Genomic DNA, 14,693 nt, shown 5'->3' on the forward strand with positions numbered 1-14,693 from the left:
ATGCAAATTAACAGCTATATTTACACGGGCCACTTTTGTGGGTGCGTCAGTGGGGTCAAGGGAAATAGTGCTACAATACACACCTGCAGAATTTCTGTATATGCATTCTTTAGGCTTGCAGTTTGTTGTGAGTAGAAATCTGAGTACTTTAATGGACAGATACCTAGCTGCAGTCACAAATCAGATGCATAGGCCCTGCGTGGCTGGACTTCACAGGTGCAATTTTTGCCATTGCATGTTTTGTCTACCAAAAATAGTTACCCTTTAAAAATCAGATCTCATGCAAATTGCCCCTCCTACCCACCACCCCATACTTCCCCAAAATCAGTAGGAAAATCATTGAGACTCTTGCCTAGGGCACGGAGCTGAGTTTTGTTTGGTTCTGATCATGGTTGTTCCACTGACTCCATAGGCATCCCTGGGACTCACTTCACTCATCTGTAGAATTGCTGGCTGTAATGTATTTACTTAACATGTTCTTGTGAGGCTTAATGCCTATAAAGGGCTTTTGAGACTGCTGGATGAAAGGCGTGCTAGCGGTGCATCGTTAATGGTAATCCAAATGCCAAACCTCTTGTCCGTCTGTAATTCTCCACACTTCTCCTATCATGCTCCCCTCTAGTTTTGGGATCCATTCATCCAAAAAGCCGGGGCTCCCTTTAATAGAGAGCAAAAGGACTGAAGGGAAGGAGAGGACCAAGAGTGACAATACTGCTTGAGACCTGTAACAGAAATGGGAGCTGATCTATATTCCAGAGGACATCAGAAAGCATTATCGCACAGGAGTTCTGAGTCATTAGCACCACTGAAATCTAATGGAGTGTAAGGCCTACGTGATGGCAGAGTGAAAATGGAATCAGATTTTTGTACTCAAAGCAGTTATAGGTGTAAAACAACTCTTAATAAACCGGTGATATAGTTAAGATACAATGTGAAATTGCTAATCCAAACTGATGTGGGGTTTTTTTGGTATTGTCAAAGCTGAAGTCCGACAGGCTCTGATATAATGGTGTTTGCTGACAGGGGACTATATTTGCACTTCATCCAGGTTTAAAACCCTGTGAAGAATCCTGTTGTTGATGGGTCACAAAGGGGAAAAAGTGCTTGTCCCCTTTGAAACCTCAGATCAGTGGTTCTCAACCCGCAGCCCACCTGCGGCCCAGTCAGCACACAGCTGCTGCCCATGTTACATCTTCAGGGCTATACAGGTAGTATTGTATGCGGCCCACATAGGTAAATAGGTGAAGAACCACTGCATCAGAGGATAATTGGGGAGAATTGGGTCATTTTCTGTGGTGTGGTTTGTTTTGGATTTTTGTTTTTAAATAGATAGTTTGCTCTAAGGGAAATTTTCACACTCCTGTATCTCCACGTATTTCTAATCGATGAATAACGACTTTTTTCAGTAGTGTTTTCACAAAGTGTGCCCAGGGAGAAACATGCCAAATGAATGTAGAACATCTCCGGAGATGGTGTGTGTGGCTCACTGTCTCTGCGAATTATGCGCTGAATCCTATAGCCATACAGCAGAAGTATGGCCTTGTGTTTAAGGCACTGGCCTGAGAGGCAGAGGATCCGCGTCTATCGTCGGCTCTGTGGTATACTTTGTGTGCCTTATTCCCCTTCAGTAAAACGCAGGAAATATTTGCTGTTCCATCTTTTGTCTGGCCTGTTTAGATTGTAAGCTGTCTGGGCAGGGACGCCCTCTCATCTCATGTGTTTGTACAGCATCTAGCGTGATGGGTGCAGGAACTCTGCTGCGACCTCTAGGCAGGCACTGCTGTAATACGATGTGTATCTCAGTGGCCTCTAGTCACGGACATGCACGGAATTGGTGGTGCTCTAAGGATCACCCCCACCTCAGTGATAAGCTTCTGTGCTGGGCCCCACTGGTGTCCTGACCTGCATGAGACTGGTCTGGAACAGCTCCCTTTCAGCTGTGATCGAGGGGAAGGTTTTGTGCCTGGTAGGCTGGTGCAATTGGTCAAAGAGTGGAGAACCACTGAGATGCATACACTTAATAGGCCTGAGGGCGGTGTATTTTGCTGCTGCTTTATTTCCTCTGTAGGACCCTATTAAATTAACATGCGGGTATGTATCTCTGCCCTAGGAATTCACAGGTATGCTCCTGAGCCATGGGCTTCTTGATGGGATGATGTTGTTTCTAGTGACCTTCCCAAGACACCACAAGTGGCCCCTTTCTCCTGGACACCTGCATGTCCTCTCCCCAGTCCTCAATTACATATTGCCCTGCCTCATTGCCGTAGATTGGAGAACCTTCTTGATGTGGGAGACCTAGTGGACACTGCTGCCTCTGGGAAAGTGAGCTCTGGAAACCTGCATTAAAATGCAGATGTTTGGGAAGGCTAAAAGAGGTGTGTGTGTGTGTGTGTGTGAGGGTGGGGGGTTGCAAGCCATTCATGATGCCAGTTTCAGCCTGGTGAACCAAATCTTCCTGAGCAGTGCGTTGCTAGGTAAGACTATGTTCAGGTTAAAAACAACGTTTTTGTAAAACGCAAGGGGTTGTGTGTTTTGGTTTTAGTTCTGGTTTCTTTTTCAATTCCCTCAACTGTAATTATCTTTCTGGGAACTGGGGCACCTTAACACCACCTTGCTGTTGCGTATCGCAGGAGGCTGATACGGACGATAACCAGGGCACGCTGGGCTTCGATGAGTTCTGCGCCTTCTACAAGATGATGTCAACGCGGCGTGATCTGTACCTGCTCATGCTCACCTACAGCAACCACAAGGACTATCTGGATGCGGATGACCTGAAGCGCTTCCTTGAGATTGAGCAAAAGGTAGGTGGGCACCGGGGAGAGAATTGCAGCTTGGATGCAGAACCCTGCTTTTTCTCCCTTAGAAAGCTACAATGTTCCAACCTTCCATTTAAAGATGATCTTTTAATGTTTCGCTCGTGGCTTCTTCCCAAGATGGATTGAAATCCTATCAAACCTTATCACATAAAATGTCAACAAGGTTACCTGCAAAGGTTTTGGAGCATTTCCAAACCTGTGCACAGAAACTTAAAGCCTGTTGCCACTCAATATTATTTATCCCAGATGGGTTCTTGGTTTTGATGTCTTAAAATGGGAAGAGGACTCTGATAAGCTAGTGCTGCCTCTCTTTCTCTTTACATACAGCACTCTTGGCAGGTTTGAATAATCGGCCTACTCATTTAGGGAACATTGGAGAAATTAATACTCTCCATAAACTGGGAGAGCAAAGATGGGCTAACCATCTAATTTAGCATGGAAGATGGATTGTGTTTTACTCCTGTGGATCTCGCCTGGTATGTTGATTTCTTAATGGTCATAATTTGCACATCCCACCTAATCTCAAAATTGGATGTCATTGTATATAGCATACTCTGTATGCACTGGATAGCTTGTGGGTTGAGTGCTAAGTGGAGCTTCTATTTTTTAATTTAATATTTTTAAAGCAGTAATAACCGAGCACTTTAATTGTGCACAGCAGAGCATGGGCATGACTCTTGGTGGCAGAGGGAATAATCCAAGCAAGATTTAATGCTTACCATATGTTTGGTTCAAGGCTCCTTCCTAATACTGTTTTATGTTAATTTAGTGCTTGTAAAAGAGAAGGACAAATAGAACTGGCCAGAAGCAGGCAGGAGATGGGCAGGTACTATACAAACATGCCATTCATATGTCTGAAAATGCATCACAAGGTACCCCTTCTGATGCAGTTATTAGTCTCCCTAAAGCCAGAGCCTTCTGATCAGGCCAAACTCCATATGGCCTAGAAAAATGCATCACTGTCCACTTCAGACCACTGAATTCACCTTTCCCATTTTCAGTGATTATTTGAATAAAGATTTAGTTTCACACTGAGGACTGTAATATTGTTGAATGAGCAATTGTCACTGTAGGAATGTGTTTTGCAGTGTCACACCTACTAGCTGCTTTGATGGGCACCACCTCACAAACTTGGTTCACAATAGCTTTTACTCTACTAGACATTTATTACTGAAAAAATAAATGGCTAGCTAGCTTTATAACTAAGCCTTACTGAGAGGTTTCTGACTGCCCCTTGGGTTCTAAATTTGTCATGTTTTAATTCTGTGGGTGGGATGAATTTTTAATTTGTTTAAAGTAGAGAGCATTTCTGAGATGCAATTGGAAAGTCGAATAGCTACCTGTGTCTGGCCAGTCCAATCCCGGGGCATGTGGGGCACTCAAACAATTGGATGACTTAGACAAAAGCCACTGAAATTTTAATATGACTGCTGATACCACTTCAGGCCTGGTGTGAATGTTTCCTGGAATCTCCTTATTCCCTCCCTAGCTCCCGAATGCAGATCATTCTGCTATAGCTTCCCTCCTTCCCCTTACTTTTCCTTTAAAAAAATTCTGTAGACATCTGGCTAGATGGAGACATTTGACTCTTCCCAGTATGAGAGATGCGGGTGGGGTGGGGGGATGAGGTAATATCTTTTATTGGGCCAACATCTGTTGGTGAGAGAGACAAGCTTTCAAGCTGCACAGAGCTCTTCGTCAGGTCTGGGAAAGATGCCCTGAGTATCCAGCTAAATACAAGATGTAACAGATTGTTTAGTGTAAGTAGTTAATACGCATTGCAAGGGATCATTCAATTGTTAACACTTCTCCAGTTAACACCTTCCCAGTATGAGGCAACCTGATACCTCTGTCTTGCTGCATGGCCTTGTGGGTAGAGTAATGATGTGATTTGCCCACTGGAGGGTGGCCATGTTTCCCAGGGTTATTGAGAGGATTCACTGCTGGCTTGGACAGCACTTTGGAGAGGAAAGTACTAACTATTTGTTCCTTCTCTTGCCACTCTAGTGGGTGTTACAAACCACACACTGTTCTATCAGTTCATCTGATTTGAGAGAGATGAAGAGTTTATGGTCCAACAGAACAGGAGGTTCTCTATTAGAAGAGTTTTATTCTTGGCCAGTACCAAACGGCAGGCATAACACCTAACGCTATTCATAAAATCAGACGTTTCGTAGGTCTTCAGAGATGTTAACTCCTGGGTTTATAAGCTTTACTAGTCAAATATTGAATTTGACCTAGACGCCCTTGCCATAGTTATCGATGGGCTTCAGTTAAATAGCAGCAAACTAACCCCATGCACCCTGTTGCAGGAGCTGCTACGTACAGTGGAATTAATTATTTGCTCCATGTGGACGAGGGCTAAACAGGAAGGTTTGCATTCTTTATGCATATTAGTCACGTATCCATCAACCACGGCTGCAGATTAGAGATGCTGGCTCCCTTTCCTGACAGCTCCTGTAGGCTTTTGTGAAAAGGAAACAAATCGAGGTGTACCGTGCTTTTATTTTCTCATGGCTAAAACTAAGTAGCTTCCTCTCTGCACACATACATACATATGTGTATACAAATGCACTGATCTATTCCATCTTCTGCATCAAATCTCAACTATACTTACTTTGGTGGGAACAGCCAACTGCCAGCTAGCAAAGTGATCGTCTTGGTTATTGGTGGCTTCACTGGGTTGATCATTTTAAAATAAGCCCTGAATGATGGAAAACTACAGATGTTATCAGACAGCTAATATCACCGCTCTCTCAGCAGCCACGAGCACTGAACAAAGGATGCCACCTCGTAGGGCAGCTATGGCAGCAAACGCTGGTATGTGCTGATGACTGCTGCAAATAGCTGGCAGACCTTGCCAGAAGTGCCAATTAACCAGATTTTGTGACTCATTCATCTGTTGCTTAGAGGGGAATGTGCTTTACTGTACCTGTACCTTACCACTTCCTCTTACCGGCTTCTGAGTGGTTTCTAATGCATAGCTGTCTAAAACCTTCGGACTGCAAGGTTGTTGGCTGGTCTACTCTGGGAAAGTTAAAGCTTATTGCAATGAAGAGGCTGGTGGTTATTTTAAGTCGACTGGTAATAGAGGAGAGATTTAGTAAGCTAGAGTGCTGCTAACAGTGGGAACAGGGAAACCAGCCCACTACAAATGTGACCGAAGGAACATGTAATAAAAAACCATATTGCAATGCTTAAATGAAAAGGGAGAGGGAAGGCGGATGCCAGAAGCTGAAGAAAACATGCTTTTGGGTCAGTATGGCCCCAAAGGAAGACAAGCCATGAAACTATGGTAAAATCCAACCAGAGAGCCCTGCAGTTCAGAGTATTTCTTTTCATAAAGGAAAGAGGGATTCCAGTGAAATCTTTCAAAGATTTAATTAAGACTGAGATTTTAGTGAAGTTGTTTTGTGTCTCTCTCCCCACTTTGACATCCTCAGTAGAAAGGGAGCATTTCTATTGCCCATTAGTCCTATCCCACCCCACCAGATGTAAAACCCCTTCTCTCCTGTACTTCTGTCAGGACCAGGCTGGGGCATTTCTTGGTGGCATAGGAGGCAGCAAAATAATAGCTCAGCCAGGACTTTTTTTTTTCTCGCCAGAAGTGTAGAAGTAGATGGGGTGGGAAAGAAAAAAATATGATGGACAGTAATGGTGAAGTCAACATGAGAACTCCTAGGTTAGGCTGTCTCTGTCCATGTGCTTCTGCTTTTCATGCGCTAATAGAGTCTCATGAGTCACCTGCAAATTAAATAAATGAAGACTCATCCCTTTGTGCCTGTTGTCTCTTTAAATGAGTTAGGCTGTGTTTCTCTTTCACTGGGCCTATTGATCCTCCTCATGCTCAGAGAAGAAAATTAACTTCAGCCACAGGACTCAATCAGTTCAGCTAATCACTGGCACTGTGCTGCCTTCTGTAATGCAGTATGTATAGAGCGAGGGCAGGTTTGAGCCTTGTAAAAACAGAACAAAAGCATGCGGCAGCCCTGCTGAGCTAGGAGCAGGAAAAAGCCTTGCTGTGGGATTGGGACTAGAAATCTCATGAAAACCAGCTTTCTTATGAGACCCTGCCTTTGCTGGTCATGGCCAAAATGTAAATACTGCAAGAACTGTGTTTTGGTAGGGAGACTTCTGAGCTTTTGTGTCTCAGCCCAATCCAGCCTAGCCAGGACATCCAGTGGAGGAACGGTGCTTTTTTCATGCTCCTGATTCTGTTGTGTTTTGAACCTCCCCATGAAAAGGCTCCAGAGCAGTGTCAAAAGTGCTGACCCTTTGGGCATGGGTCCACGTTGGCCAACCTGCCACCGTAATTAGTCCCTTTGTCGGCAGGCTCAGTAGAGAGGGCAAGGACAGAGTGGTCTGTGCACTCTGAAGTCCCCTTGCAAGTGGTTCCTCCTCGGCAGGAAACAGTTCTGTTCGTGCACTTCCAGAGAAGCTTGCACTGCTGCTGTCATGCTATAGCTCTTCTGCGGCTGGATGGAAAATGCCCAGCTCCCAGCATCTTCCATGAGATGTTAACTCCTCGTCCCTGTTGTTTATGCTTTACTTTGGTTTTACGTATGTATTTCTGAAAGATTCTGCTTGGCTTTTTCATCGGAGCTGCTCTTTGGAACAGGCACCATATGGTCACGTGTGCGCACGCGGCACCTCGCACAGTGAAGCCTGGATTCTGATTTGTAGCACTACTGACAACAGGTGTAGTAAATAATTGGTCACCCAGCTCTGTTTACATACTGCAGGGCTGTATAATTCCTTTTTTAACATAAATGGAGCTAACCATAAATGTCCTGACTTTTAATTGCCAATGTCTCAGAACATGCAGAATTTTCTCTGTGCACACATCTTAAAGATCAGAATGAAATCCTACCATTCATCAAAGTAACGGACACCCTAGAAACGCTTCCAGTAATCTCCTGTCCTTCTGATACGTGGCCAATTATTGTAATTCATCCTTCTCTCCACTGGCTCCTGGAGTTCTGTTTTGTTGCGTGCCTCTAAAGTGAGAACCTTTTGACAATACAAATTAATCCTGCAGCTGAAAAACCCTATTGGGCCATAGCAAAACATGTGCTGTTTGGTTGCCCTGTGGGCTTAAAAACACTAAACAAAATTGACCTACAAAGCAGACATCAGGCTCTGTGTTTTATTGTGTGCGATCAGACAGCTGCCAATGGGACTAACTTTTCACTAAGCTGCCTGATTCTTATCTGACCTGACACTGAGTGGCAGGAGTGGGAATTTTAGTGAACAGTGTAAAAATCCTAGTGCTAGTGTGGAAAATACAGCCAGTTCTCAAACTATATACAGAGAAGAGAACTAGGGGAGCAGTGGCTGATTATTTAGTTAATAAGATGTTCTCTGCTTCATGTTTTGTGTCCTTTCTAGATGACCAGTGTGACCAAGGAGTACTGCCTGGAAATTATCAATCAGTTTGAACCGTGTTTGGAGAACAAGAAGCAGGGGGCTCTGGGAATAGACGGTAAGTTGTTTTTTGCTGCTGTTATGGAAAATGCCCAATAGAGGCTAAATGCTCGTTTGAATTTGACACTGGTATGAGTACTGTATGGTGTCACCTTGCATAGGGGATGCTTTGTCTGTGCTTTTCTGTTAATGTTATTGATGTGGGCTGGGATTTTCAAAGGAGCCTAAGGGAGTTAGACACCCAGAGGGATGAAGCTCCTGTCACTGCAAGTCAATGGGGGTTGGATGCCTGTCTGTCATATATGCCTTTGAAAGTCTCTCCCCAGGTCCTACTGAAATGCAATGAGATTTGGCACTTAACTCCCCTAGGCTTCTGTGACAATCCCAGAAAAAGTATTAATCCTCCCCACCCCCCCAATGAACAGCAAATGTTAGAGTTTTAATAAAAGCAATGTTCTGAGCATGTGTCAAAATTTACAATGGGAATGGCAAATAATGTCGCCCCAAGAAGCACACACTCAGCAGGCCCGGTGGTGATGGGCTCTCGCTGAACAAGACTTCAATGGTGACAAGATGGTACATGTTGCTTTAGGGCTGATTCTGAATCCCTGACTCAATATAGTGGCCCCTTTATCCACAGAGGTCCCATCAACTCCAAAAGCAAACAAGAAGTGCTAGTCAGGCCCTGGAAATGTTGTTTGGTAATAGATTGTATGGGAAGGGTCTTGAGTCATGTTTTAAAAAACAACAACATAGTATCCACTTCTGTGGCTGTGTTGAACTAATGCAGAATGGCCAAGTATAAATTGGTACAGTCTGTTCTACTTGAATGAATGGGGTAGTTTCCAATACCTGGAGTCACTTCTTTGTCTTTGATGAAGGATGGTCCCTATATAATGGATTCAGGCCTCTCCTGCTCTGGGGACTGAAATCTCTGTTGCCCTGTCCCTTGTGTCCTCTTCTACACTAGAGCAAACTGAGCACAGCAGGGAAAACACTCCGTTCGGGATGTGTTGTGCTTTACACCACTTCACCTGAGTGTGAGAATGGAGAATCAGGTCCATCTGCTTGGCTGCCTTGCTACTGGACATTAGCCTTATCTTATCTGAGACTTAGAGATGTTAGACAAGAAGGGACCATTGTGATCATCTAATCTGACCTCCTGCATAACAGAGTAATTCCTGCACTGAACCCAGGTTGTCTGAGTGAGGGAGAGCACCTGACTTTGCTCTCATTATGTTTTAACACAACTTCTGTTCCTTCTTACCGTCAAACTCCCATGCAATCTGTTGCTGTGCTCAAAAAACAGATTGCACAGATATTAACGACATTGTATTGCCTGTTAGGTTCTATAAGCGTTGCTTATGGAGAAGTCATGCTTGTGAGCAACAGTACTTACACATAAAAGGCAAAGCATAGACTGTGGGGTCACCTTGACAAGAGGCACACAACTACATTACTCACGGCTGGTTGTGCTCCTGTGAGAGATTTTGGGGCACAGTTGTTACTCTACCATGAAATTGAAGTCTAACACAGGAACCAGTAGCTTGGTCCTCATTTAAGAAGTTATTGCAGAGAGACTCCATATGATTTCTTTGTCTTTCTTTTTATAGATACAGTTTCTTATGGGTAGAGAAGATGCTCTTGTGCTTAAGGCACAAAATAGGGAGTCAGACTTGGGTTCTACTCTTAGCTCTGTGCCAGACACCCTACGTAACCTTGGGTTTAGATTAGCTTGTGTCAGTTTTCCCCCCTGCAAATGTCAGAGTTATTACTCCTCCCCTCTATTCTTGCCAGGAGGCTGTAAAGCTTCAAAAAGAACAGGAGTCCTTGTGGCACCTTAGCGACTAACAAATTTATTTGAATATAAGCTTTCGTGGGCTACAACTCACTTCATCGGATGCACAGCAAGAAGATATTTATACATACAGAGAATTACAGCTTCACTTTGCTAATCTTTTATAAAGCACTTTGAGATCCTGGCGCTACAGAAGCACAGAGCATTGCCCTTTATTATTGTGATTTGAAAATATAAAACAAGTGCTTTGGATAGTTGATGGAGTTTATCATGAAACATGCTCTATTTCTCTACAACTTTCTATTGATAATTGGTTGCAGTTATAAGATCCTACCTGGTATTGACTGAGCATTTGGTCTGTCAAAAACTGATAAGAGTGTGAGTAAGTTTGGTAAATGTCTTGTCTGGGCTGCATATCTAGGATACACACCTGACCCTGGACAGTCTCTACGGAAAAGGATAAATGAACACAAATCAGATATTAGGAATGGCAATATACAAAAACCTGTAGGAGAACACTTCAACCTCCCTGGCCACACAACAACAGATCTTAAGGTGGCCATACTGCAGCAAAAAAACTTCAGGACCAGACTTCAAAGAGAAACTGCTGAGCTTCAGTTCATCTGCAAATTTGACACCATCAGCTCAGGATTAAACAAAGACTGTGAATGTCTTGCCAACTACAAAACCAGTTTCTCCTCCCTTGGTGTTCACACCTCAACTGCTGGAACAGGGCCTCATCCTCCCTGATTGAACTAACCTCGTTATCTCTAGCTTGCTTCTTGCTTGCATATATATACCTGCCCTTGGAAATTTCCACTACATGCATCCGACGAAGTGGGTATTCACCCACGAAAACTCATGCTCCAAAACGTCTGTTAGTCTATAAGGTGCCACAGGATTCTTTGCTGCTTTTACACTTGACCCTGTTTTGAAATGTGTAGAAGACTGACAAGTCATGTGTATCCAGGGCTCTTGTTTGCAGGCGTAGCAATTATTGCAATTCTTTCTGCTGATCTACACATCTCATTTACCCATATCTTATCCCGTGACCTGATTTTGAGAAACCGCATGCCTAATCAAATAGATAATCTATTTGGGGAGGGAGGATTGAGAACACACGTTACAGAGTACTAGATTTTGCTGAGGATGGGCAATAGCCAGGCCTGAGACTAATGTGTGAGCTCCAGGAGTTATTTTTCATTAGGATGAAGAAAGGATGGAGGGGCACAAAGCCTCTCTCTTTTGCTCAGACAGTGTCGGGGGGGGGGGGGGCTGTGTAGGGCTGTTGTTTCCCAAGCATTCTCCCTCTTACTCCACTACCTTTTTTAAATTGGCATCTTCTTCAGGGAAAAGTTCATTCTTCAGGGCTGTCCACTCTGACATGTCTAGCCAGCCCAGTGTCCTCTAAACATTTTTCTTCACCATAGAATGTTATATAATCTTATAACCTCCTTAGACTTCAGAATGCTGCTGTTTCATTTATGTAATCTAGTACCGAGTTGTTCTTATCGTGGCTTTGTGCTATCTAGACATTAGTCTCTCTTGCCCTCTATAAAGGCTAGCTGGAATAGGGCGAGCTAGAGAAGCTGGACTGTAACAGTGCTGGAGACAGCAGTCCTCTGTTTGCTCCCAGAACCAGTGCAGCCACACGCCATGCTGTGCAAGTTCCCTGCCAATGACTTGGAGAGCCCATTCGCTCCTGGTGATCTGTTGAGATTGCCAAGTAGGGATCTAATTTATGTCCTCCCTAGTGGTGGCTTCTTGTCATGCGTCACCTGACCAGTAGGAACTGGACTGAGATGACAATTTTAATAGGATCACTGTTTGCTGTTGAGCAAAATAAAGCACCTTGTGTGACAGGAGGCTTTCCTGAGAATAGAGTCAAGCTCTTGAGGTCTTTGTTTCACACTGCTGACAGCATCCCGAGGCATTCATTTTTCTTCATTGTAGAGCTGACGGACACAGTTAGTGTTAGCTAATTATGGCAATTTCAGCCTTAAACTTCAGCAAGTGCATGAAACAAGCAACAAGGCCAGTTCACAGGGTGCCCAATTAGCGATACACAGAACCACTCCTTCAGCAGTCAAATCTCTCTTCCAGAATGAGAGAATGATTAAGTTGCTGAGAGCAGCTGGTACTATTTTTGCTAGTGTGCAATACATCCTATTGATTTTTCATCCTAGCTGATCTTATTTGGGTAGCCTCCTGCTTTTACTCAAGCTATGGTAATGGTTTGCTGGAGGAGGTGTTCTGATTCAATTCTCTTGTGAGCTGGCCTAAAGCTGCCGTGTCTTAGGATATGTCTACAGTACCCGCCAGATTGGCGGGCAGTGATCGATCCAGCGGGGGTCAATTTATCGCATCTAGTCCTAGATGCGATAAATCGACCCCCAGGCGCCCTCCCGTTGACTCCTGTGCTCCATCGCCATGAGAGGTAGCGGTAGCAGTGTGACTAGCCTATGTAATTCATTGGTATTTTTGCAGTTCCAGCAAAGATAGATTTTTCTTTAAAAACAAGTGGCATGAATGCAAACCAAGCATATAATGATTTAATAAATGAAGCTCAGGCATCAGTTTATCTGCACAGATCCACAACTGAACAATTAAATATAATAATAATTAGTGAACAATTGTTTTTCTTTCAACATGTACTAACCTGGTTACTCTTATGGAAAAGTCTCTGTTGTGTTTAATAGGAATTAAACCAGCTGGGTTCCACAGAAATTACTTTAACATATCAAATGTTAATAGATAATGAGAACCTTTTCTGTAGGTGGTATTTGAATTCTCTGTTGCAGGAACAGAATTCTCTGTTACATTCTATTGCAGTGGTTCCCAAGCTGTGGGGTATGCACCCCTGGGGTTGGGCACTGAAGAATGTTTTGGGGGGATGCATCGGGCCCTGGGCCAGCCCCCATGGGGGGGTGCGGAGGGAGCACTGCCCAGCTCTGCCCTCAGCTGCAGCTCCTCTCCACCCCCAGTCCAGCTCTGCCTCTAGCCCCAGTTCCTCCCCATCCCCAGTTCTCCCCCCAGCTCTGCCTTCAGCTCAAACTCCTCTGAGCCAACTGTGCGGGACCAGAAGGGGACATGAATTTATTCTATTACTGGTAAGGGAGGAGAGTGACAGGAAAGGTTTGAGTACCACTGGTCTACGGGATGGCTGGAAAACCTGTGAAAGTGTTACTCTTTTCCATTCCCTCCCATAGAACTCTTCCATAAGAGTAGTGTGACCTAGCTTATTAGGGCTGGTCTACACTAAGGGGGAAAAATCGATCTTAGATACGCAACTTCAGCTACGTGAATAACATAGCTGAAATCGAAGTATCTAAGATCAAATTACTCACCGTCCTTATGGCGCAGGATCAATGTCCACGGCTCCCCATGTCGATTCCGCAACTCCGTTCGGGTTGGTGGATTTACGGAATCGATATAAGCGCGTTCGGGGATCGATATATCGTGTCTAGATGAGACGCGATATATCGATCCCCGAGCAATCGATTGCTACCCGCCGATACGGCTGGTAGTGAAGACGTAGCCTTAGTTCTTGAACCTTCATGATATGTCCTATGGAATTGTATGGAAAGGGAGGACACAGCTGAATGCAACTGACCATCTCTGCTAGGAGCGTTACTACATTTTTGCAAGTCTTACAGACTTTGTTTTGAAGTTGAAACTTTTGGCATCTAAGATGGCATATACAGGGATTTCCCTTGCAGGAAAAATTAAAATCCCCATGGAGACAAACATCTCAAAAATTACACTTTGTCCCTAGTGGAAATTCAGTTTTTCCCATTCGTTGCCTTCGTTTTTACCAGTAAGGAGGTGTCTGAGCTAAAATGACTGCGTTGCACTCTTAATTTTTTTTTTTTTTTACGCAAGTGTTTGCTTCTGGTCTACCTTATTTCTAGGGAGGCAGGACTGGCGGGCTTTGCACGCCATTATGAAAGGTGGAAATGTGAGGTGCCCTGCTGGGGTTGATGTCCATTTGCAGAGTTGTGTAGGAACTCCTGATTCAGCACAGCACTTAGTGTGTGCTCATGGGATCACTTGTCTGCTTCAAGTTAAGCCTGTGTCGAAGAGCCGTGCTTTGGTTCAGAGCCTACCCCAGCAGGGACTGCACTCGGGCTATGTTGAGGCTTTCCAGAGCTGTCTCAGGGTGGATTATTCAGCACTTAACCAAAGTTCTGGTTGTGGCCTGTGTTTAACAGTTCAATTTAATAAGCTTATTTAATTAACACTCAGTCAGAATTTGAAACCAGCAAGAACCATCATAAAGGAAATGTTTTTGCAGCAATTTATCCCCAAGTTAATTTTCCCTGCAGCTTGAAGGCCAGTCTTGGGAGGCTGATTCAGATGATTGTTTCTTTGTGTTTTAATTTCCTGAGTAGTCCTCTAACTCCATGACAGACTAATGTATTGTTTCAGTAGAATCCTAGAATATCAGGGTTGGAAGAGACCTCAGGAGGTCATCTAGTCCAACCCCCTGCTCAAATCAGGACCGACCCCAACAGGGGAGCATGCTAATTCATTTAGGAGGTAGCAGCATCTTTATATAGCCCTCACATTTCTCTCATTAGTCCATAAGGAAAGTAAGGGGAATGATTCTTGACGAAGCAGAGATCCCAGGGAATAAAGTCCTCATTGTTGTGGAG

General features: G+C 44.2%; 1 protein-coding gene across 6 annotated transcripts in view; it reads left to right on the forward strand.

Annotated features, from left to right (window-relative positions):
* PLCH2 (phospholipase C eta 2) overlaps positions 1-14,693 on the forward strand; it is a 323,217-nt gene that overhangs the window by 241,125 nt on the left and 67,399 nt on the right. For all 6 annotated transcript variants that reach the window (XM_030537215.1, XM_030537214.1, XM_030537218.1 and 3 more), the window contains 2 exons: positions 2,631-2,801; positions 8,205-8,298. In XM_030537215.1, coding sequence (XP_030393075.1) covers positions 2,631-2,801; positions 8,205-8,298 — 265 coding nt within the window. The remainder of the gene's footprint in view (positions 1-2,630; positions 2,802-8,204; positions 8,299-14,693) is intronic.

Source organism: Gopherus evgoodei, chromosome 18, assembly GCF_007399415.2.
Source record: "Gopherus evgoodei ecotype Sinaloan lineage chromosome 18, rGopEvg1_v1.p, whole genome shotgun sequence".
Lineage (NCBI taxonomy): Eukaryota > Metazoa > Chordata > Testudines > Testudinidae > Gopherus > Gopherus evgoodei.